Source organism: Episyrphus balteatus, chromosome 3, assembly GCF_945859705.1.
Source record: "Episyrphus balteatus chromosome 3, idEpiBalt1.1, whole genome shotgun sequence".
NCBI classification, from domain to species: Eukaryota; Metazoa; Arthropoda; class Insecta; order Diptera; family Syrphidae; genus Episyrphus; species Episyrphus balteatus.
The window spans coordinates 26,926,654-26,948,892 of NC_079136.1; the positions used below are offsets into that span (position 1 = coordinate 26,926,654).

General features: G+C 29.4%; 3 protein-coding genes across 4 annotated transcripts in view; 1 reads left to right on the forward strand and 2 right to left on the reverse strand.

Annotated features, from left to right (window-relative positions):
• The window catches only part of LOC129916391 (eukaryotic translation initiation factor 4E type 2), a 101,290-nt gene extending 95,508 nt beyond the window's left edge, over positions 1–5,782 (reverse strand). The window contains exons 1-2 of the mRNA XM_055996292.1: positions 5,381–5,782; positions 1,866–2,322 (exon numbers count right to left, since the gene is read on the reverse strand). Of these exons, the coding sequence (XP_055852267.1) occupies positions 1,866–2,322; positions 5,381–5,412 (489 nt within the window). The 5' untranslated portion in view covers positions 5,413–5,782. The remainder of the gene's footprint in view (positions 1–1,865; positions 2,323–5,380) is intronic.
• Positions 5,783–11,174: 5,392 nt separating this feature from the next.
• Positions 11,175–18,417, forward strand: LOC129916749 (transmembrane protein 26). The gene is made up of 8 exons (XM_055996875.1): positions 11,175–11,926; positions 16,132–16,445; positions 16,512–16,689; positions 16,742–16,893; positions 16,950–17,145; positions 17,244–17,300; positions 17,756–17,974; positions 18,054–18,417. Exons 1-8 carry the CDS (start codon positions 11,733–11,735, stop codon positions 18,262–18,264), a joined length of 1,521 nt encoding a protein of 506 aa, XP_055852850.1. The 5' UTR covers positions 11,175–11,732; the 3' UTR covers positions 18,265–18,417.
• A 1,004-nt stretch (positions 18,418–19,421) lies between these two features.
• Positions 19,422–22,239, reverse strand: part of LOC129916746 (uncharacterized) — a 137,217-nt gene continuing 134,399 nt past the window's right edge. Inside the window, exon 16 of one of the 2 annotated variants that reach the window (XR_008772537.1) lies at positions 19,422–19,468. The gene's annotated coding sequence lies outside the window, so the exon portion shown is untranslated. Of the gene's footprint in view, positions 19,469–20,348; positions 20,656–22,239 lie in introns of those variants that run through there. The other variant, XR_008772535.1, reaches the window with a different exon arrangement.

A 22,239-nucleotide genomic window follows, 5' to 3' on the forward strand; every position in this document is an offset into this window, starting at 1 on the left:
CTTATTAGGCCAAAGAAATGTATATCACAATTTGTTTGAAAATTCCAAAAAAAATGTCCTTGTTTTTAAGGATATCTTTGTCATTCACGAAACCAAAAATGTACTGATTTCAAAAATCTACTACAGACACATTACAAAACCTTGGCATAAATATCCTGTGTGTATATTCGATATTATCCAACATTAAATTTAATTGTTTTACTCCGAATAAAAGTACATTCATTTTTTCAATAAACTTGCCAAGGCACCAAATATACAACTATCTCTGTTTGGCTCAAAGGATATGAAATTTTCTGTATTCCATTCAAATTTTTTTCGGAAAAAAAGCTCAAAAACAAAACCATAGGTACCTATATAACAAACAAAAGCAGGAGGTATTAAAAAGTTTAACATAGTTTCAAACCAAAACGGAACTTGGACTTGGAACTTCAAAAAAAGCTTTCAAAGAAAAAAAAGCTTGTTTGTAAAGTTATATTTGAAGTGTTATTATAGTAATAAAAAAAAACAACTATGTAATTCCATAAAAATTATCTGTACCAACTGACTGACCAAATATACGAGATTAATTAAAAAATATGTCAATTTTTCGCAAAAACGGCAAGGCCATATTTCCGCTATTTGAATTTTTTGAGGAAAATAAAAATCCAGTTTTACAAGAATCAAGACCATTACGTACACTTTACGAAATAAAATTCGTCAGAGCCGTTTTCTTGAAATCTTTAATACCTCAAAAACGTTATAATTATATGAGAGATATTCGTTAAAAAGGGGTTATTAAGAAATTTAAAAAAAAACATGTGATTTCAAAAATCACGCAAAAATCATATGTAAATTTCTCCATCTGTTTAGGCCCTACAGATGGAGTCATAGATGCACAAACGATGGACGGCATGAAGAAATCTACTTTCAAATCAGCAACCTCAAATAAGTAAGAAAAAAATATACCAGGCAATCAGAAAAAGTGAAATTATCGGGTAATATGATGGCTAAATTGACCGTCAAATCATTATAAGTATCAAATCTAAATCATAAACTGAGTAAAATCTTAAACATAAATTTACATGGTTATTATATAAATAAAATATTCCATAAACAAAATAAATAGCTTTGCAGATTTTTCAGTTTGTCGATATTTCTTTGATCGACAATTTTCAACCGTAATAGATCGCAAAAACCACTGTCAATTTTTGTTCAACGGAAACCCCGTTTAAATAGGTTTATTTTATAAACATGTTTTCACACTTTTTTCAAATTTGTATATAAATTTAATTTTAACAAGAAAACACTTAAATTTTCCGCGCGGACAAGTATAAAATAATGGCATCTTGTTCCTTATTGTAAGGTTTGCAGGGTGTTATTAGCTATAAGATATTAATTTCACTTACTGATATAATACATATTATAAAAGAGCTCGTAGTGCTCAAAAGTAATTAATCTTTTATCTGTTTAGTATTTTTTCACTTTTACTCAATTTAAAGCCTTAAAATGGATTTCGAAACTCGCGAAACCTAACCGATTCCTGTGGATTTAATATGGGTAAAAAATATATTTTATGTAAGGGAACTTATATACACACTTAAGTAATAATTAAAAAACGTCAATATAAATATTACTAAAAATTCTTTGTAAATATTATATACACAAGTAATTAATTATTCACTTCACTTCTTTAACCAGTTTTTCTTTCATATTTTTACTGTAATTATCTGTCATAAATTTATTAAAATTATTATTAAAAATCTGGTCACTTTTAACATTAATCTTTTAATTTAATAAAAAAAAAAACCCTACAGCTTTTAATTCGATCACATTACTATTTTTTGAAATATATACAATTTTAAAAACAAATTAAAAATTGGACTTACCGGATATTTGGTTGTTAAAACAATCCCACATATCTCGTCACCGACGAGAAACTGTTCACCCAGCATAGCCATACAAACATTCTCCCAAGCTCGATCGATTTTATTCTTCCGCAACCGAATAACCCATTGGCCACCGGTTGTATTAGCCGGATCCTCCCACATTGGTTTTATGCCTTGTTTAAAGAGGCTCAACTCTCTAAACGGTGGTAACGCTGTTGGACGTACCAAATGCGAATACAACGACCACCATTGTTGAACCGTTGCACATCGTCCAACAAAATGCAACGATTTACTATAGTCAACAGCTCTGTGTGTACCTTTGCGCGAGAACCACAAACAATAGGTGTGTTGTAAGCGGTTCTCGTTTGGATTTATTTCCAATGGTGCCAGCTTATCGACATCTATGTCATTTTCTAAGTCACTGTCATCGCTGTCTGCTAATTCAGGCCATGGTTTGCTGCAAAAAAAAATATAAGATCGAAAAAATTAATAAATAATGAATTAAAATGTTATTGATCCATTAAAATACCGAAGTAAATTTGAAATATTAAATATCTCTTGAGTTTTATCTTTAATAGATAAGTTCTAAGATTAATGAACTTTAAAGGTTAAGGCTTCAAAACTGAAAGCCTTCAATTCATGTTTTTAAAAATTTTGTTTTGAAATCAATTTTTTTTAATAACGATTAAAAAAAAATAAAATATAATTTTAATGAACTATTCGATCAGGAAAAAAAATGAAAGTACTTAAAAGTTTATTCAATATTTTATCGAAAATCAAGGATGAGTCACTATTACAGATGTCTTTTGTACTAAAACGACTCGCTATAATTGAGATTTTAGCATATCAATTTTGGTTACATTGGAATGATGGGAAAACAGTTCGGAGAAATGTAAAGATCATGCGTGGTCTTATGGTAACCAAAATTGGTTAAAATAATGAAAAAAGAACGGCTAGTCTACAGTGAAATTATGCCAAACTCGGAATGAAATCGGGAGCTTGAAAGTAAACTGGCAAGTGAATATATGTAACAGTTTTTCTATTTTTTTTACTGGCGATATAGGTACTATATATCAAGTTATGCATTCGTACAAAAAAAAAAAATTGAGATAACATTTTCCCATTAAATTCCGATGGTAGAGAATGCCAAAAAAGTGGGTCCCGGAAGTCCGTATGTCAGTCTGTCTGTCTGTATAAGGAGCTACAGCCTAAATGGATGGACCGATTAATGTCAAACTTGTTATGTAGCATTATTTGGCGGCTCTCCAGAGGGGTTTTTGGAATTATTAATTTTTTTGGACTAAAAATCTGATGCACTGGCGTGGTGGAGCACAAAAACCTTTGTCTTAAAACAAGTCAAAATGTCTTGGTTTTTTGATAGAGAACTTTACTTTAATGCTTTATAAATCCGAGCCAAAACCAGAATTACCAAGTGGATATTTTCAGATAAATTTAATAAACCTAAACTGGTAAATGAAAATTGGTAAAAAATTGGTTTAAAATATAAGATCGTCATAAGAAAAAAATAAGTTTATCACCTGTATTGTGAATTGCAACTATGAATTGATAATTGATAAAATAACTGAATTTTGGTATTTTGAAACCTAATTTATGGGAAAACCAGTCAACTTTTTAATGGAATTTTTCAATTCGATTTCAATTAATAACGGTTAGCACCTTTCTCTGTTTTCAAAACAATTGTTAATTAATGTCGAATTCCTTTCAACCACTTGCAGTCGCTTTTTATTTTGTTCACCCAAAATGATTTATATTTCATAAATAAACAAAAAATGGCTCTGGTTCTTCATTTCTTTACAAAATTTTAGTTTGACGTTTTGCATTTGGCAATATTTTAGTGTGTGAAAATCCGTCTAAAAAAAAAGACATTTAGAAAGGATCAATTCTTCAGGAAAAAGTAGCAATTTTTTTTCATTGGAATTCATTTAAGGAAAAAGTAGCGGCTGCAATCCGACTACAGATCGAATTCGACATAAGTAATAAGATATCAAAATAAAATTTTTATCAACCAAATTGTAAATCGCAATAAGGACTTATTACCATAAAATCCTGCTTTACGGTGCAGAGGCATGGACTTTGACGAGAACAGATGAAAACTTTTCAGATTGTTTCAGAAGAAAAATTTTTCGGTCAATTTTTGGTCCATCTGCATTGATGGTGATTTGGTAAGAAAATACATAAACCAACTGTACAGGTTGTACAAGGACACTTTGATAGTTCAAACAAGTGCAGGGTGCAGGGTGCAGCGACTCGAATGACTAGGTCTATAGAGCGCATTGACAACTATGCGACCTTAGTATGCGACTTGGAAAGTTTTGGACCCCGTAGAAGGGGACCTCAATCAACTAGGCGTTCGAAGCTTTAAGCTGGCTAAGGATAGTGAAGCTTGTTGATTAAGGATAGAATCTACAATGGATTTTAGCGCCACCTCAAGTTGCAGTTCGCTCTTAGTATGTAAGGTGTGGATCAGGTCTTACATTTTACGTTTCGATCCTATTCTCCACAAATTGAAGAAATACCATGCTTGTTTCATTTTTTTTGCTATTCTCTTTTCTGACTCATCCCATTTAATTTTATTGCTAAATATGATGTCAGCTGGGCAGAGTCCTTGGAGATGTGTGCAAATGCTACACGTGGCATATTTAGGTATTCCAAAATCAGTAAATTAATTAGGCTCAATTGGAACAGTTTCTTTGCCGTCTTCAATAAAATATTTCATAGAGTATTACATCGTTGGAGAGTTAGTACAGTGGATGAGGAATGATTCTAAGAACACTGATTTTTGGTGTTTTCTCTCAACAACACACGAACTTGAAGTAGATAAGCTACTCAATGATGGGACTAAATAACAAATGATATACCAACTAAGAGGAATACGCAAAAGATCAATAACCTTCTTTGATACAAGATGGAACCTTAAAGAATGTGACCTTAACATATTCCAAATGAAATCAAGTTCAATGGAACCCAAACAAGAAATGACAAAATCCTCAATAAATGCAAATTAATCTGAAAAGCAGATTTTGTTAAAATTAGCAAGCAACAAGTCAAAAACTGCATCCAAAACGAATGCCATGCATTCCAGATTGCACTATCTCGAGAGATGTCAATGCACCAAAATGCAATTGGACCAAATTTTGTATATTATTCAAAGAATTCCCTTCTACCCAATAAATTCCTCAACTCCATTCAACTAAATTGACTTTGAACCATAATTTAAAGCCATCCCAATTCATTGCCATTGAATAATTCTTCTTTTCTGCACACATTTTGACAGTTCAAAAAAGCAGACATAACCTAAACCTCGAGACGAAACGAAGACTTCCTGGTTTTGTGCTGGTTGCCTGCTTCTAGTCAAAAACTGTCTTTGCAATATAAATTTTTTTTGTTATTGCATGCGTAATAACCACAAAAACTATCTAACCGAATGGATACAAGTGGAAGTGCGTGTGGAAGAATGTTCTTTGGGAGAATTGAATAAAATCTTTTTTACTTACGATTCGAACTGTTTAACTGATGCCTTTTCCATTTTTGTTGTTTACGGATTTGTTGGTTTTTTTTTGTGGTTAGTTTATTAAGTTGTTTTTTTGTTATATTGGATTTTTGCTGCTAAATGCTGCTGCTGTTGGTTGATTGATTGCCTGCCGCTGAGCGGTTTTGGGTTTTTTTTTTGTTTAAAGGGTTTTTAAACTTGCTTTAACACACTTGCTATCACAGATGCTATTATTTCAAGCAATCGGTTGTGTTGAATTTGTTTTGTTGTGATATCAAAAAGAGAATTCAAATATCCAGCTGAATTTATATTGTTTAAATAGATTTTTTATGATTTTTTTTGGATTCACTCCACTTTTGACTCCACGACTATGGTTTTTTAACTTTTGTACACAAAAAAAAATTATGTAGATGACACCTCAAGATTGTAGTAGATTTTAGTTGAGTCTAGGATGGTTTTTTGTTTTGACATGTGTTTTTTCGGATGGCGGGTGTGTTCGTAGATATGCGAATGGAATTGGTGTTGTTGAATTGTGGAAAGGTTCGCGGTTGATTCTTTTTTTGTGCATCCAGGCGAAGGTATAAGTAATGGCAATGTTCCATTGGAGGTGGTAGACCATCAATAAGTAGTTATAATCAAGGAAATTTATTACTGCGGTCTACACAAAAAGATAGGAATTGTGATAGATGGGTATCGCATTGATTTTCTTGAAAGGGAGTTGTATTCAAAATCAGTAATAAAGTACTCATGAATAGTTCACCACCTTGATATGAACCATGAACGCGGCTAGTTTTAGATAGAGCGTGTTCAAAAATGTATGAATAAATTGGTGTTGTTGAAAAAATTGTGCAAAACACGCAGAAGATTCTTTTTTTATTCCCCCAGAGGAAGGTTTATTAGGTATGATTTTGATGTGATGCTGATCACGTGTAAAGTTGAGTTTAGTTGAGAGAAAAAGGTGTCCAGCCCCTGATGGCATCTAGCGTAAGGGGTACAATGATTGGCACCCCCTATTTTTGTACCAATTATTGGCACCCTTCATGCAATAAAGCATTTCACAATAATCATTTTTATCAAAAAAACAAAACAGACTTCCATGGATCCAAAACTGGGTTTTATGTTTTTTCTAATAGTTCCTATGGCCAAAACTTAACGAAATTGAAATGGGACCACATTGCAGCCACCAGCTTTCCAATACAAAATGAATTACCAAAATTGGTTCAATTAGTCAAAAGTTATGAGGTAACGACTTTTTGGAAGTCGGTAAAAACTACTATGCCCAGGAACAAAAATCAAGTGTTTTTTCATAATCTGTATTAATTCTCTACAATTCTCTGCATTTTTATTAAGTTTTATTTCATTCTCAGTTTCTTTTAATTATAATCCAGTCAAATAAGGGTTTAACCTCGGAATGAATGTTAGTAGAAATTTTTTTTGCTCAATATCTTCCTTTTGCCATTCTATAACATATCTCAAAAGTCTAGAAAAATCTCATGTCCGCTTGTCGCGATTTCAAGGTCAAATCGCGAAATGGAGATTTTCAAAATTATCAAAAATAGGCTATGGTATTATATACACATATGATACATGATTTCAAGGTATTTTTTAATGCTGATTCCAAAAAATCTAAAATCAAGCCAATCTGACCTCTCTGGAAAAAGTTATACCTGTTTTTCATCTGTCAACCCATATTATTATAACAGTTGCTAACTTACTACCGAAAAACCTTTAAAAACCATGGTAGGGTAACCAAATTTTGCATGAAGGTTTAAATATCCATTATCATTTAGAATCAAAACAATGCAATGCAAAAAACATTCATATCTATGACAAAATGGTAATTTTTGAGAAAACGGGAAATTTTGGGATGTGCACTAAAAACATCCTGGTACAATCTTGGAATTAGTTCTAATAGGATAACTTTTTTGTTTCTATCTTTGTTTGGATATTCTATAACTTATGTCAAAAATCTAAAAAAATCTCATGTCCGCAAGTTCTAATTTTCCAGGTTAAACTAGGTTAGGTGCAGATTTAAAAAAAATAATAAGAAAACTTTAGATTCTTATATGTATACCAACATAACCCATATCATTTCAAGGTATTTTTTAACGCTGATTCCAACAAAGCCCACAAACAAATCAATATGACCATCCCTGAAAAGTAATGTACCTAATTCATGTTGATCTGACACAAATATCTGAAGAGTAGTTTTTCAATTTTTTCAAATCTGCACCTTATCTTCAAACCAAGAAAATTAGGACTTGCGGACATGAGATTTTTTTAAATTTTTGAGGGTAGTTAAAGAATATCCAAACAAAGATTAAAATGAAAAAATTAGCCTATTAGCACATATTCCTAAGATGAACAAGAATCTTCTTTAGTGCATATCATAAAATTTGCCCCTCCATCAAAAAATACCATTATTTCGTAGGTATATATAGTTTTTGTAATGGATTGTTTTGATTTTTAATAATGATGGATTCTAAAATCTTCATGCAAAATTTGGTTCATCTACCATAGCTTTTAAGGGTTTTTCGGCAGTAAGTTTGCAACTGTTATAATAATATGAGTTGACAGATGAAAAACAGGTACCTATAAGTCCAGAGACGTCAGATCGTCTTGATTTTAGATTTTTTGGAATCAGCATTAAAAAATACCTTGAAATCATGTATCATATGTGTATATAATACCATAGCCTATTTTTGATAATTTTGAAAATCTCCATTTCGCGATTTGACCTTGAAATCGCGACAAGCGGACATGAGATTTTTCTAGACTTTTGAGATATGTTATAGAATGGCAAAAGGAAGATATTGAGCAAAATAAATTTCTACTAACATTCATTCCGAGATTTACCCCTTTTTTCTCCTTATTTTACTGTATTATTAATAAAAAAGCAAAGCCGTTCTAAGTTCATGAAAAAAGTGCAAAAAATACAGTGTTCCCACTAAGGACACTGAATTTGGTAATTGTCCGTTGTTGATTATTTTTTGAGTTTTTGAATGAAGATTTATTTTGTTTAGCTTAGCAATACAATAAATTAAATGTTTTTAATTGTTTTGTATAAAAAAATATGTTTAAATTAATAAAAAAGGGGTGTCAATAATTGGTCCCATATAAAGTAGTGGTTGTATTATTGGCAGGGGGTGCCAATAATGTTTGCTTTGGGACATTAATCGTTGGCACTGCCAATGATTGTACCTTTAAGACTGCCAATAATTATACCGTGTATCTGCTATAAGCTTATGTTTGAAAAATGGGGAAAAAAGAGCTCAAAAGGATTGATAGATTTGCCAAAAACTCGTTACAGACGATTTGTACGTGATTTCCAAACCCGTTTTTATATTATTTTAATATCTCGTTTTTGAAGAATATCTCTTATGTATATGTATAACATTTTTAAGATATTGCAATTTTCTCGAAAACGGCTGCAACGATTTCGATTGAATTTTTTCGTACGCAATGTTCTAACAAACTCTAACAAGAAATCGTGTTAAGTTTTTCTCAAAAATGCAGCAGAAATATGACGTTTCTCTTTTTTTCGAAAATGACATAAATTTTAGTTCAATTTAAACTTAAAAAAAGATTTAACTTCCAAAAATTTTTAGGGTGCCAATAATTGTACCCTCGGGTGCCAACAATTGTACCTGGAGCGCCAATGATTGTACCTTTTGGGTAGCTTTTCCTATTTTAATATTTTAAAAATTGTCTTTGTTTTTAAACATTTTTTTCTAATAACTTTCAAGTCAGAAATTCTTTAAACTTGAATTTGACATATAAAACATATTCCTTACTCTTTAAATGCGAGAGTAATTCGCAATTCAAAGTGAAAAAATGCTTAGGGGTGCCAACCATTGTACCCGTTATGCTATAACTCATTTCTTTTTTTTATATAAACACAATGGTGCAAATTTAGTAAATTATAAAGTAAAAAAGCTTTTATTTTATATTTTATTGATATTATTTTGTTACATATTACATATATATTTTAAGTGTCCCACCCGTGACAGAGCAATGTTTAACAGAAAAAAAAAATCTTTAAAAAAATGTACTTACGAGGTTCAAGCAGAAACGGGACGATATGGCATGGGAGATCTGCGTTAAAAAGGAGATATTAAAAAATAAAAAAATAAAACGAGTCTAGGAAATTACGGAAAAATCATCATCAACAATAATTATAATCTAAGTTGTTTATAAAGGAGAATAGCCTAAAAAAACTAGTACCGAGTAAAATGACACCTGTATGTTTTGAAATCACACATATGAAATAGTTTTCCCACTACACCACCCCCGGAAGTTGCTATGACTATTCTTATTTCCAAATTATAAAGTGTTTCTTTATGCAAAAACTATTTTCAAGGAAGTCAGATTGTTTTGGTTTTATAGTTTCATGAGATTCTCCATCGAAAAATACCCTTATTTAAGAAAATGCATTGTTAGTGCACTTTATTTTGGAATTAGCTCCACGATGGAAATTATTTTATGTTTTCAACAGTAATCAACATAATGGCTGTGGCCTGTTGGTCCTTAGCAATGGTGGATTTCCAATAGGCTGATTGGAGGATACGAATACTATTATTTCTATAAAATTTTGTGATTTTTATTAAAATATAATGAATAATTTGGTAAATAATAACTGTGACTGTGATTTTCTAGTCACCATGATTTTAACCTGTGATTTTTAACCGTTATTTTTACTTGCTCTATAGGGCAAGTAAATGTAAAACTGGCTTGAGAAGTTTGTTGATTGATATTAGAATGGGATTGTGGATTCGCTTATTCTGAAGCAAGTCCAAAAAATGGTAAACATCAACAGTATTATCAAACAGAGAAACATACAAAAAATAAACAATTCATGTTCTGAAAACTGATAAGAAAATAAAAAAAGAAATAAAATCAGAGAGACGGTTCTTTCCAGGAATTCTATTGAATACTTGGTATTGCACGTCGTCTCTATTCGTCCATTCATTCTACGAACTATGTTTTGAAGATCCTGTTGTTATATTCTCCAACTCTCTTCTTTCCCCTGCAGTTTTCAGCTGATCAAAAGATTGCTTGGAGGTGGATTTCGGTCACAACCGCGTTTGTTAAGGTTTTCCCAGACATGTTTTATTGAATTTTAATCCGAATTTCTGGGTGGTCAGTGGTCAGACCAACATCGTCTCGTTATTTGACATATAGATAAGATAGGTTAAGAAATTTGTAGATTGAAAATTATTAAGGTACTAGCTATAAGAAACTAATAATTGTAAAATTTATTTTTAATATACAGTTTGTTTTTATATTTCAAGTTTACATGTTGTGTGTAAGAGTACCTTATTCAAATTGTATACATAGCTTATAATTGAACAAGTCTTTAAATTTTGCCTGTCTTTTTTGTATGTGATAGGCCTAAATCCCTTGTGATGGCTTCCTTCCAAAAGCTGCGTTTTTTCACACTATAGAGACGGTTTTGTACTTAAACAAAAACGGGTCTATCCAAAATCGAATCGAATTTGCCTTATTTTTGATCTATAATATTCATCTCCTTACCCCTGAATCATATTTTAAAACGAAATAAGATACCTACTCTTAAAACTAAAACAATTTTTTTTTTTTCTAATTTGCAAAAATTTATCCGCGAATTGCCATTCTCTTTAATGAGGGAATTTAAAATTTATTGACTTAACAACTAGAAAAAAAAACTTCCTTCCCATGACTAAGCAAGCCGTTTTTAAAATCTACTTATTACTCAGACATGAGCCACCGCTCCATCCCTTTGATTTGTTGTTGATTTGAGGTTTGAGGACACTGGTTTGTTGCAGGATTGTCTGAATGAATCTTTTAAACACACCGCCTGATACATATATAATCGTGAAGTCTGATGGAGGGCGCTAAAAAACTAAGACACCACCAAGACAATTAATACATTGCACAGAGTATCTGCCAAGTTGATGGCCAAGGATATACGAGAGTTTATCGATATACACATTAATGTCCCCATCACCTGCCATTTCCTCCCCCACTAACTAAACACACAGGACTACGAACTTTCCTTTTTAAACCCAAACTGTACATAAAAGGAGCAGTCAACGCTATCTTATTTTTTTTTTTTCATTTGACCCATCAAAGTGCGGCTGAAATCAAAAGTATTTACTAGCCATCATATCACCATCATGGCAAAAGGACTTTGTTAAAAAGTAACCTTAGGTCTAGAATTTCATTTTAGTTGCGGTCAGGTGTTCATTCGCGACGGTTCTGAAAACAAAAAAAGGATTTCTATCAAAAACAGTGCAAATAAGATCCTTACAGTGTTCAAAATAAAATGTGATATCATAATTAAAACGGTGGTTGATTTTTTTCAAAATTAACAAAAAATGGCAAAAATCATATCGACAATCAAAGCAATCCTTACCCGTCTAATTTTTAGTGCACATAGTTTGATTGCAATTTGGCAAGTTACTGAAAATAAGGGCCACATTATTTACTGGTCCTTATGCGGGCCATTGGCGTTGCTCCTGCTCGAAGGGATATTCACACTAGCCATCAAGAAGAATCAGGAATGGCGATGGTAAATTTGCATGCGTGTTTTATCTGTTTGTGTTGAGTTTGAATAGAAAATATGGAAAGAAAATTTGAATAACCGGAAACGCGGCCGGATATCCGTTGGATTTAAGTGTTAAGCGTCTAAGACGTTAGTGATGCGTGTTAACCAATTAAATCTTTTTTTTCTCACAAATGGATTGTGGATTGGACAAATCAGTGCGGATTACGTAATTCCTATATTAGAAATCATTTTAAGTGGGATAGTCAACGTTTAATCGTTATTTTGCTACAAAAGACAGGGAAGGGTATATCTCACAGGATGTAGCGTTTTTGTTTGTATGTATGTCTACATAAGGTATATTGGCTGTGTTGTGTGTATTATAAAATTTCTCCCTTTATTTTAAAGACAGATTGTAAGAGAGTGACAATTTTCAATGAAAGCTCCAAGTACATTTTGGGTAAAAGGGATAGACGCGTACCAAACAAATATCGGACGATTTTGATTGCAACAACTCTTAATGATGATGTGGCGGTTAAAGAACTGCAATAAATTTTAATTGATTATTTTTTGCTTGTGTGAAAGTATATAATATACAAAAAGTCAATTGATATATAAACGAATAAGATTTTGTTGACCCTGAGAAGATGAATCATGGTGAATACTGGTGAAATATAGTGAATGAATGGCGTGATGATCACTCTCATTTTTATATTTTTTTTTCTCGTTAAGCTTGAGATAAAGGAATAAAAAATTTGTGTAAAAATGCATACAATAATATTCCCATCGTGTTTATGCAATAACTTTATTTTTGTAAAAGAATCCAATCAATTGGTATAATGTAGTTTTTGCAAGTGCAGTTAGCTGATTTAAATTTTGTACTGCAAGGTATTTTTGTGATCAAGTAGGTACTTTAACTGCTAACCTCTATAAACACAGTGAAAATGTACTTTACGTAAATTAGGTTATGTTTTGGAGACATTTAAGAGCTGTTTGCTTAAACGAAAATAAAGGGTTTAAGTTCTACATAAAACCTTATGTGACAGTTTACGCAGAGGAAAAAGTAGGGAAATATATTTTATGTTCTACTTAAATATTTAAGTTTTGTTTCATCAAATGGGTCTAAATGAGCAAAATTATAAAATCAATTAAAAAGTACTATTCAACAACTCTCGTAGAAGAATGCACAGAAAAAAAGTTAAAGTAGCCTGCATAACCCCCAAAGATATTGCAATTTCAAACTAACAACTTGAATTTCCATGTTCCATCAGCCTATCCATTGCATGAACATCTAGTAGAATATGGACTTTTATTTAAAAACGAAATACATATGAACAAAACAGTAATGAATTTCTTTTACCTACTAGATAGATTTTCTTTGATAGATATTTGTAAGCCCATGCAATTATTTCTGCACTAATTTTCCCTCTTATATGGAATTTGAAAGAATATTTTACTTTATTGTAACACACTTTCTTTTACTTACCTACCTTGATTTGAACTTTAAACCTAAGCGACACTGAATGAGCATTGAACCTCTATAGCTCACTTTTAGGTAGGAAATATTTTTCCGGAAATGGCAACAATTTGGTTCATATCCGGTACAAAATTATCTTATTTGTATTTATTACATCTTGGTTTAAATGAATACGCATCTGCTTTTACTTTTATAAATCATATGAGATCAGGGGCACCTTAAAATAAGATGATGCCCACTTTAAATCTAACCGCCTTAAATCAATAAGATGTCAGCTTGAAATAAGAGGAATCCATTTAAATTTAAGGTGCACTTCATTTCATTTTAATGTGAATTTTCATCTTAAGAAACCGACAAAAAATAAAAATTTTAAAATTATAGTCACACTTTAGCTTTAGTTGCAGTTTATGATACATATTATTTCCAACAGTAAGATAGCACGATTATAAGGCACTCGCCTAGTGACCTAGGTTCGATCCCCAGTGGCTGCCAGATTTTTTTTTTTATTAAAATGTTTCCACATAAATTAAGTATATATCTTTAAAACTTTCGACGGAGGTCTTCTTGGAAAAAAACCATGAAGAAATCCGGTGGTCTTTTTTCTCCGTTCTGTACATATAGGATATGGTTAGTACCAACACAAATCTGTGAGGAATGAAATTGATGTGCATTTTTATACCCTAAAAACATAAAAAATATTTTGTACAAGAACAAAATGTTGCAATCCCGTTTTACTTATAAAATTTAATACTGGCCAAAAGAATATTTAAGGGTTCTTAGGTAACTCAATATTTTCGGAAGGCAAACATTCCTTTTCTCGAAGTAAACGGATGTAGAACAAATTCCCAAAAAAGTTTTGTGAATGCACATATTGAGACTGATTTTGAGTCAAATTGTATAAGATATAGTTAAGTTATAGTCTATTCAAATGTTTATGTTTGCTGTGAGACTTTGAAAAACTTAAAACAGAATTCAATAATAAAATCTTACTGGAAATTACTTCATCACTTACAATGTGTCAAATAAGAGTAGGTACTTCCTTTTTCGAGAAGGAGGAAAGCCCCCCAAGAGTATCATTGTCATAAAAAAATTGCATCTCTAATTACAGTTAATTCATAAATTTTAGTTTACTACATCTCTTAGGTAGCTCCTTAGTCGTGAGATAATTTAAAATAATTTTGGAAGAAAATTATTTGTGTCTCATCAAATTAAGACATATCTTGAAGAACGAATTCTTATTCAAGTTCAATGTTCTACTTGAATATCCGTCATTCGTTCGAAGAGTTAAAACCCATATTACCTTACTAATTAAGGGCCATTTTGTTCACACTCAATTATCTTTTAATTAAGGATTTTTCTATGGAATAATCCTTGATTGAAAGATAATTGACTTTGAACAAACTGGCCCTAAGACTTTTTAAAAACACCTATTCAATATTTTTTAGTTTATAGGCTCTATAAGACTAAAATGATATTAACATTAAAAACGTTAAACTTTTTAACTTTTCTTCTTTTACAATATTTATCAGGGTGACTATGGTGTATACGTACTATTTTTTTTGTTGTTGTTGACACTTTTATACCTATACTTTGTGATTTCTTGTTATTTAAGAATTTATATATAAAGTTAGGTTCCATATTTGTTTCATAAGATCTTTATATGTAATATCCTTATAATATGTGTTTGTATATCCAAGTACAAAGCATGTAGGGGAAGTGGGGGCAAGACCACCTATGGGGGCAAGACGGTTTTCGTACTATGTTGTATGAAAAAAATTAATATTGGCAACACTTGCAATAAAAAATAGTTGCCATTTGGTGCGATCGATCACGTCTGTAAGTTTTAGCAATTTCGGTTAAGACCCCGAAGAGTTACGGTAAATTTTGTGATTTTTCATCAAATTGTTATCGTTCATGTGAAAAGTCAGTTGTATTTTTGACACTGAAATAATTAAAATTTTTAATTTTTCCTCTTTTTATAATAGAAAGTGAATATTAAAAAGTGTTTTCTGCGAAAGAAGGAGTCATAAAGATAAATTTAAAAAAAAAATAATACAGAACATCAAATATAATATGACTGGGGCAATACCGCTCATGGGCGAAATTGGAAGCTCAAAAGCTTAAACAAAGTGAAAAAAGAAGTTCACCGTTAAATCTTCCAAAAAGCTAAGCAACAGGCGCCAAACAATACTGTAATTGATGATTCTGCTGAAGAGGACTTTGCAAATTGTATTTTTACCTTCTATCTGCAACTGTTTTCTTGATCCAATCCAAAGTATTGTTGGATTTAGTGCAAAATGTGTACCAAATGGTACCAAAAAGCTTGTACTGGAGTGAGAACTTATGAAAATATAACACAATTGTGTTATTATTACAAATAGGCTGCATTTAAAACAATAGAAACGCTCTTTCTACCAACAAAATTTGATAGGGCGGTCTTACAAGACGGTTTTTTGTTTGATGTTTTTTCAAAACGTATTATCTTTTGTTCAGTATTTTTTATTTTTTTTATAATAATGAGAATGTCTGCAAAAAACATTAAACTTAATGAATAAAAACTTTATTCTATTTAAAAGATGTTTTTTATTGGTTTTTCAGACAGTCAAACACTAAGTGGGCGTTCTTGCCCCCACTTCCCCTACATTTAAATCTGACATTGTACAAGATAAGATGCAAAACGAAATAATTTTTTTTTCAAACTCAGCACAAATATGTACACAATTTTGAAATTAAAAAAAAATAATTTTTCCTACAGGTTTTGTCCATCAGTATTTCTGTATCTGGGAAGTATTGTACCGGCAATTTGGCTTTTAGAATTGGATAAAGTCGATCGTCGCAATGCCGGAAAGAACAATGTTCCCACAAATCATTCGCTGGATTCATCTCCCTTAGGAACTATCGATGATATTCTCGGAAACACGGGAATTGATATGCCTAGCATCAATGTCGACACATGGACAACATTAATTGAACAATTCTTGATGTTGATTTTGATTGTTGGAAGATGGTTGTTACCAAAAGGTGATCTTACACGAGATCAGTTAAGTCAACTTCTATTAGTTTATATTGGTAAGACGTACTTTAAAAGACTTGTGCTGAAAAAGTTTGCTAACTATTCTTTTTTTTTCCTCTCAGGTACAGCGGCTGATATAATCGAATTTTTTGATTCCTATAAAGATGATTCAATTGCCAAAATACCTCTATTGGTATATTTAACTCTGGGCATTTGGTCATGGAGTCTTTTGCAGTTTACAATAGTGTTGTCTGCAACAAGAGCTCGTCGATCACGAGGAGGTGGTCCACGAGATAATGAGTAAGTTTATTGAGTTAAACAAAATGAAAGCTTAATATATTTGTTTCTAAAGGAACCACGACTGTTGTAATAATTGTTGTTGCGGTATCGACATTTGGGGCATAGTTTTGAACGTAATTCTTCAAGATGCACCCTTTCTAACTTTTAGATTGTTAATTATTTTTCAATATAAAATCATAAACTATATGAATGTGTTTTTTACATGTAAGTTAAATATTTTATTGTTTTTAAAGTTTTAATTAATGTTATTTAAATTAAAGGCAAAAACTCTTTGGTGATTGTCCTACAATTGTACAGATTGTATGTGGTTAATTCCGAGTTCTGGAAGGCACGAAAAGCTAGCAAAGCTTTGAGAAAGTCACAAATTAATAAAGCAAGACGGCGAGCATCAGGCGATCTGACTGATGTCTATGTGATATCAGAAAGAGGCACAGAGTCAAGAAGGAGGCCAAAAAGGTAAATTCTTGTTTCAGGGTTATTGCATTTTGAAATTTTCAACCATTAACACATAGATGCTTGGCGACTGAACATAATATCAAAATATTTATTTCTAGACCAAAGAACTACAGTGATGATGAATATGTTCGGAAGAAAAAACAGAAGAGGGAAAAGTAAGTTTGTTCAAGAAAAAATAAAAAAAAAAAACAAATATCTAACAAGTAATGCACGTGCTAAGTTAGCTTCAAAAAAATAATTCATTTAATTTTGTTTAATTGACGAGTTTTTTTTTTTTTAATTTAAGTCCTTCATTTTTTTATTAATTTTTTCTACATTTTACAGTGGTATATTCAATAAACTGAGCATACTTTCTCATCATGCCAATTTCCAATGAAGACACAGCCAAAATGATTGAGAAGTTTAATAATTATTTTATTATTTTTTTCTTATTTTTATTTTTAGTTTATTATTTTTTTCTTTTATACATTTTTCATTGTTTTAGTTTAAGAACTGATTTTTTTCTCATAAATGCGATTTTATTTCACGGCTTTTTGAAATAAAAAAAAAATTAAATGAAAACAACAAAAAAAAAACTTTTTTTTAAAAACAAATTTTCTAGGCAAAGTAGTAAATATCGAACTCGAAAGGATACTGGTTATTCTACTGCAAGTTCTCAAAATCTACACTCAACTCGAATTGTAGACGAAAAGTCAGCAACTCGTCGTAAGGACAAAAAACCTATAAAAAAAGCCAAACGAGATCCAAGTACATCTCCAAGTGAAGCTGAAATTAAAATGAAACGTTTAAAGAAGAAGCCAGACAAAGCTGATCATAAGGTTGATAAAAAGTTGGTTAGCATCTTTGCAATTCTCATGTTACAAAATAAATTTTTTTTTGTTTTCTTGAAAAAAATTTTCTTCTACCAGAAACGGAACAAAAAAAAATAAAATTTTTGAAGCGGTGACCGAAGAATCTTCATCATCGACAACTTCTCCATCATCATGGGCTAGCAATTCAACTTTGCCAAGTTATGAAGTGATTAGGGATAAAAAGTCGAAGAAACGACGTCGAAGATCGAGTACATCTTCGACAACATCTTCAAATTCATCAGGATCATCATCGTCATCGTCGTCTTGAGAGAAAAACAAAATAATTTGTTGAACATTTTTTGGAAAATTCATTTTGTCAATGATAGCATTTATTTTTTTGGAATGAAAAATAAAAGTAATGTTTATCTACTATGTGCTAAATAAGCCAGATGGAAATACTGTAGGAATGTATTTTTTATCAAAATAAACTAATTTAGAAAATTTTTTTTTGATTAAGGATAAATAATTACAAGCAAGTTTTTAAATTATGAATTAAGCATTTTTTCTAACAATGACAATTGAATTATTAAAATAAAGTTGTTAAGCTTAATAATAAAATAGTGTTGACATATATTTTTGTTTTTTATATAATTTAAATAGTTCGCAATGAATTTAGTTAAAAAAGCAAAACATCTTAAATTTGAAACAAGAGTTTTTGGAGTTCCGAGATCTTAGAAACGCAAATGTGCATTTTCAAATCTAAAACTATATCTTTTTGACAGTCAGTGAATGGTCGCCAGAAGTAAGTATACTTGTTTCACTATTTCAATCAATGATTTAACTAGAGGGAATTTTAGTGGTCACTGTGGCGTATGTGGGACTTAAAAATTCGATCTTTTCCACGGGAATTTTCAATTTTTTCTTTAATTGATTGTTTTTACTTATTTGTTTTCAGAGCTTTTCTTTAGTTTTGAGTAATCTTTGATTTAAGTTTATAACAACGAAATTGTAGCTTAAGAGGAGCAAATTTCAAACCAAAAAAATTTTGATAAAGAAATGAAAAAAAATTCGAAAACTACTTACCTCATTTATGAAATATCACATCCGCTTTTGATTATATTCTACATTAAATATGCATTAACAAAAGAATTATTTTTTTAATTATATGTTTGTGTTTTATTTTTTTCTCTGTTTTTATTTTTTTTTTTGTATCATTTAAATTTTCTTAGAAAATTCTTATAAAATAAAATGTTAACATATTTTTTTTCTCTGCATTTATATTAATGAATTAGTTAATTTTTTTTTTCTTTTTAATATCTTCAAAATAGATTTTCTTCTTTTCACAATTTTCTTTTATTTCTTCATTTCATAACAAACAGGTTTAAGTGAAAACGTATATATGCATTAATTTTATTAGGTTTTTTTTTAATTTTTTGTTCTTGTTCATTTTAGTTTAAAATATATTCTTTTTATTTCAATATCAATTTTGTATTCCTTTTTGTCAATTTATTTCAATAATTTCGTCATTTTTGCTTTTTTTTTAGCAATAGCAAACCAAATAAAAAAAAGTATTTATTAATGTCAAGGCCGCATTGACAGAATTATAATTTTAACAATATTATATAAAAATATAGGGAAATATATCTTAATAAGCCGAATCATATTTATATTTAAAATCTAAAAAAATGTTTTCACAAGGGCCTTAAAAAAAGATTTTTTAAATTCATAATTTTTCCAATATAGAGTTAAATTTTAACAAAACAAAATGTTAAAAAATAATTATTATTTCTTATGAAAAATTCAATTCATAAGCAACAGCATTTTAGTTAAACTTATGTTTAGGTATTACAAAAGAAGCAAAAAACTTTAAAAAAATAATAAAAAAAAAAAAATAAATTTGTTGTGTTTTTGAAACTAAACTTAATGAAGTACAATCTTTAGCAAAAGAAAAAAACATTTAAACAATTTAACGTCGTTAACACACAAATAATAAACATAATTTCTTTTATATTATTATTATTATATTATTATTAATTATATATAAAAACTGAGGTAGATAACAATTCTTTATAAAAAAAACAATAATAATAATTATTTTAAACAAATTAAATCAAATTAAATAGTATAGTAAACAAAATATGAAATTCTTTTCTTAGTTAAAAAAATAGTCGGGGAAAATAAATTAAAAAATAAAATTATTAAAATACATCTCTTGTTTGTTTGTTTTTTTTTCGAGGCTCAAATATATAAATATACTTATTTTTTATATAAGGATTTTATTTATAAATTAAATTAAAACTAAAGAGAGCTTTTTTTTTTCTTAAAATAAAAAAAATTATATTTTTTTAAAGGAAATGTGTAAAATGTATAAAAGTTTTTTTTTTTTTTGTTTTATATTTAATTATTTAAATGCTTATATTAAAAAAAAATGTATTTATTTATAAGAATATTATCAAAGTTAAATGGAGGATGAATTAACTTAATTGATGAGAATTTACAAACTTTTTTTATATATTTTTTTCAGATTTTTTATTTATTTTTTAAATATGTTTTTACATACACCACATTCAGTTACATAGCAACACAAGAACTTGTATTCGATTTTATTTTACATATTGAGGAGGAATATTCAAGTTGGAATGTTTTAAAAAGTATTTTTTTGATGTTGTGCAGCTTGAAGTTTTCAATTTTTACTCATTTAAAGTTCGGATGACTTGAACTGAACACAAGTAAAAACTTTGTTTTAATTTTTTTTTTAACGTAGGTGCAACGATTTAAGAAACAAATAAAAAGAGTTGTAAGGATAATAAATAAATTAGAAAAAAAAATATGTATATAATATAGGTACTATTGGTTTAAAGCTACATGGTTTTATTGCACTTGCAAGTTTTTTTTTCTTAGTAAAAAAAAAAACTTGCATTGTTTTGTGTATTTTATTAATAAATTGATATTAATAAAATTGTGGAATGTGGTTTGCTGGTGGTTATCTATTGCTATTGTATACTGTATGTCTTTTTAGTTTTTATTTTGTTTTTAACTATACTTTTTGGTCTATGTACACTCTTTTCATTTAATTCCATTTTCTACCTAACATTAAATTTGAATTTCCTACTTGCAAAAGGTTAAGGTTTTTTGTATTTTTTTGAACACACTGGGCTTACGATATTTGTTTAAATTTTTTTTTTTGTATTTTCTTTAATTTTTATTTAAGGTACTTTTGTCGGTCAAATATTGAATTTTTACTTGGAGGAAAAAAAATTATCTAAAAAATGTAACAAGCCATCCGAAAAAAACTTAGTGTATACTGCACACATTGTTTAATTTTGTTTGTCCTTAAGGCTATCTCTAATTTAAAAATTATTTAATTATTTTTATGAAAATGTGTTGTACAAAATCTATATTCGAATGTGGTTGTGGTTACAAAACAAATTTTCTTACTATTTTTTTTTTTTGTGTAAGTTGAATTGCTTTTTTTTTATTATTTTTTTTATTAAAAATAGTTGTTGCTAGTAAAAATTACTTTTTTTTAAGTTATTTTTTTTTTTTATTTTAATGAATATTTAAAATGGTTCAGGTACAATCATTTCTATTTTTTTTTTAATTTATATGTAATGTATATATTATCTACATAATAATATTAGCTATCATGTTGTCATGCTATTTTATCAGGAGCTTCGAATGTAATGAATTATGCTTTTATTTTATTTTTTATATTTTTTGTATGTTGCTGTATAGTTTGTTATTTTTATTTAAAAAAAGCCAATTATTTAATGTTTAAAATATTTAATAATAAAAGAGTTAAAAAAATATTATAACTAAGGAAAAGTACTTTGATTCTCACCATTTGAAATTTATTTTTAATATGATGTAATTTGAACTAGATTAATGTCATGCCTTTAAACTTTCACAATAATGAGTATGGTTTTTATTTTTGAAGAAAACTTATAAATTTTATGGAGGAACCAACATCAAAGGAAGGTTTTAGGAGAATAAAAATCTTAGTTAAGTTTATGAGGATTTAGCTGGCATATATTCGAAAACAGAGAAAAGTGATTGGAATGACTGCGAATCTTTAGCGTCTTTTATTCAAAGCAAATTCTATTTAAATTATTTATTTATTGTTTTTTTTTTTTGATTTTATTTTTAATTCAATTAAAAAAAAAACTATTTTTTTTTTGCAGAGCAAATAAAAAGGTATGAGTTTTGTGTTGTGTACTAAGTAAAAGGATTTGAATTAAAATTCGAAATAAATTATCCCCCCCGTGACAGGAGAAAATCCACTATTTATTTTCAGAAACAAACG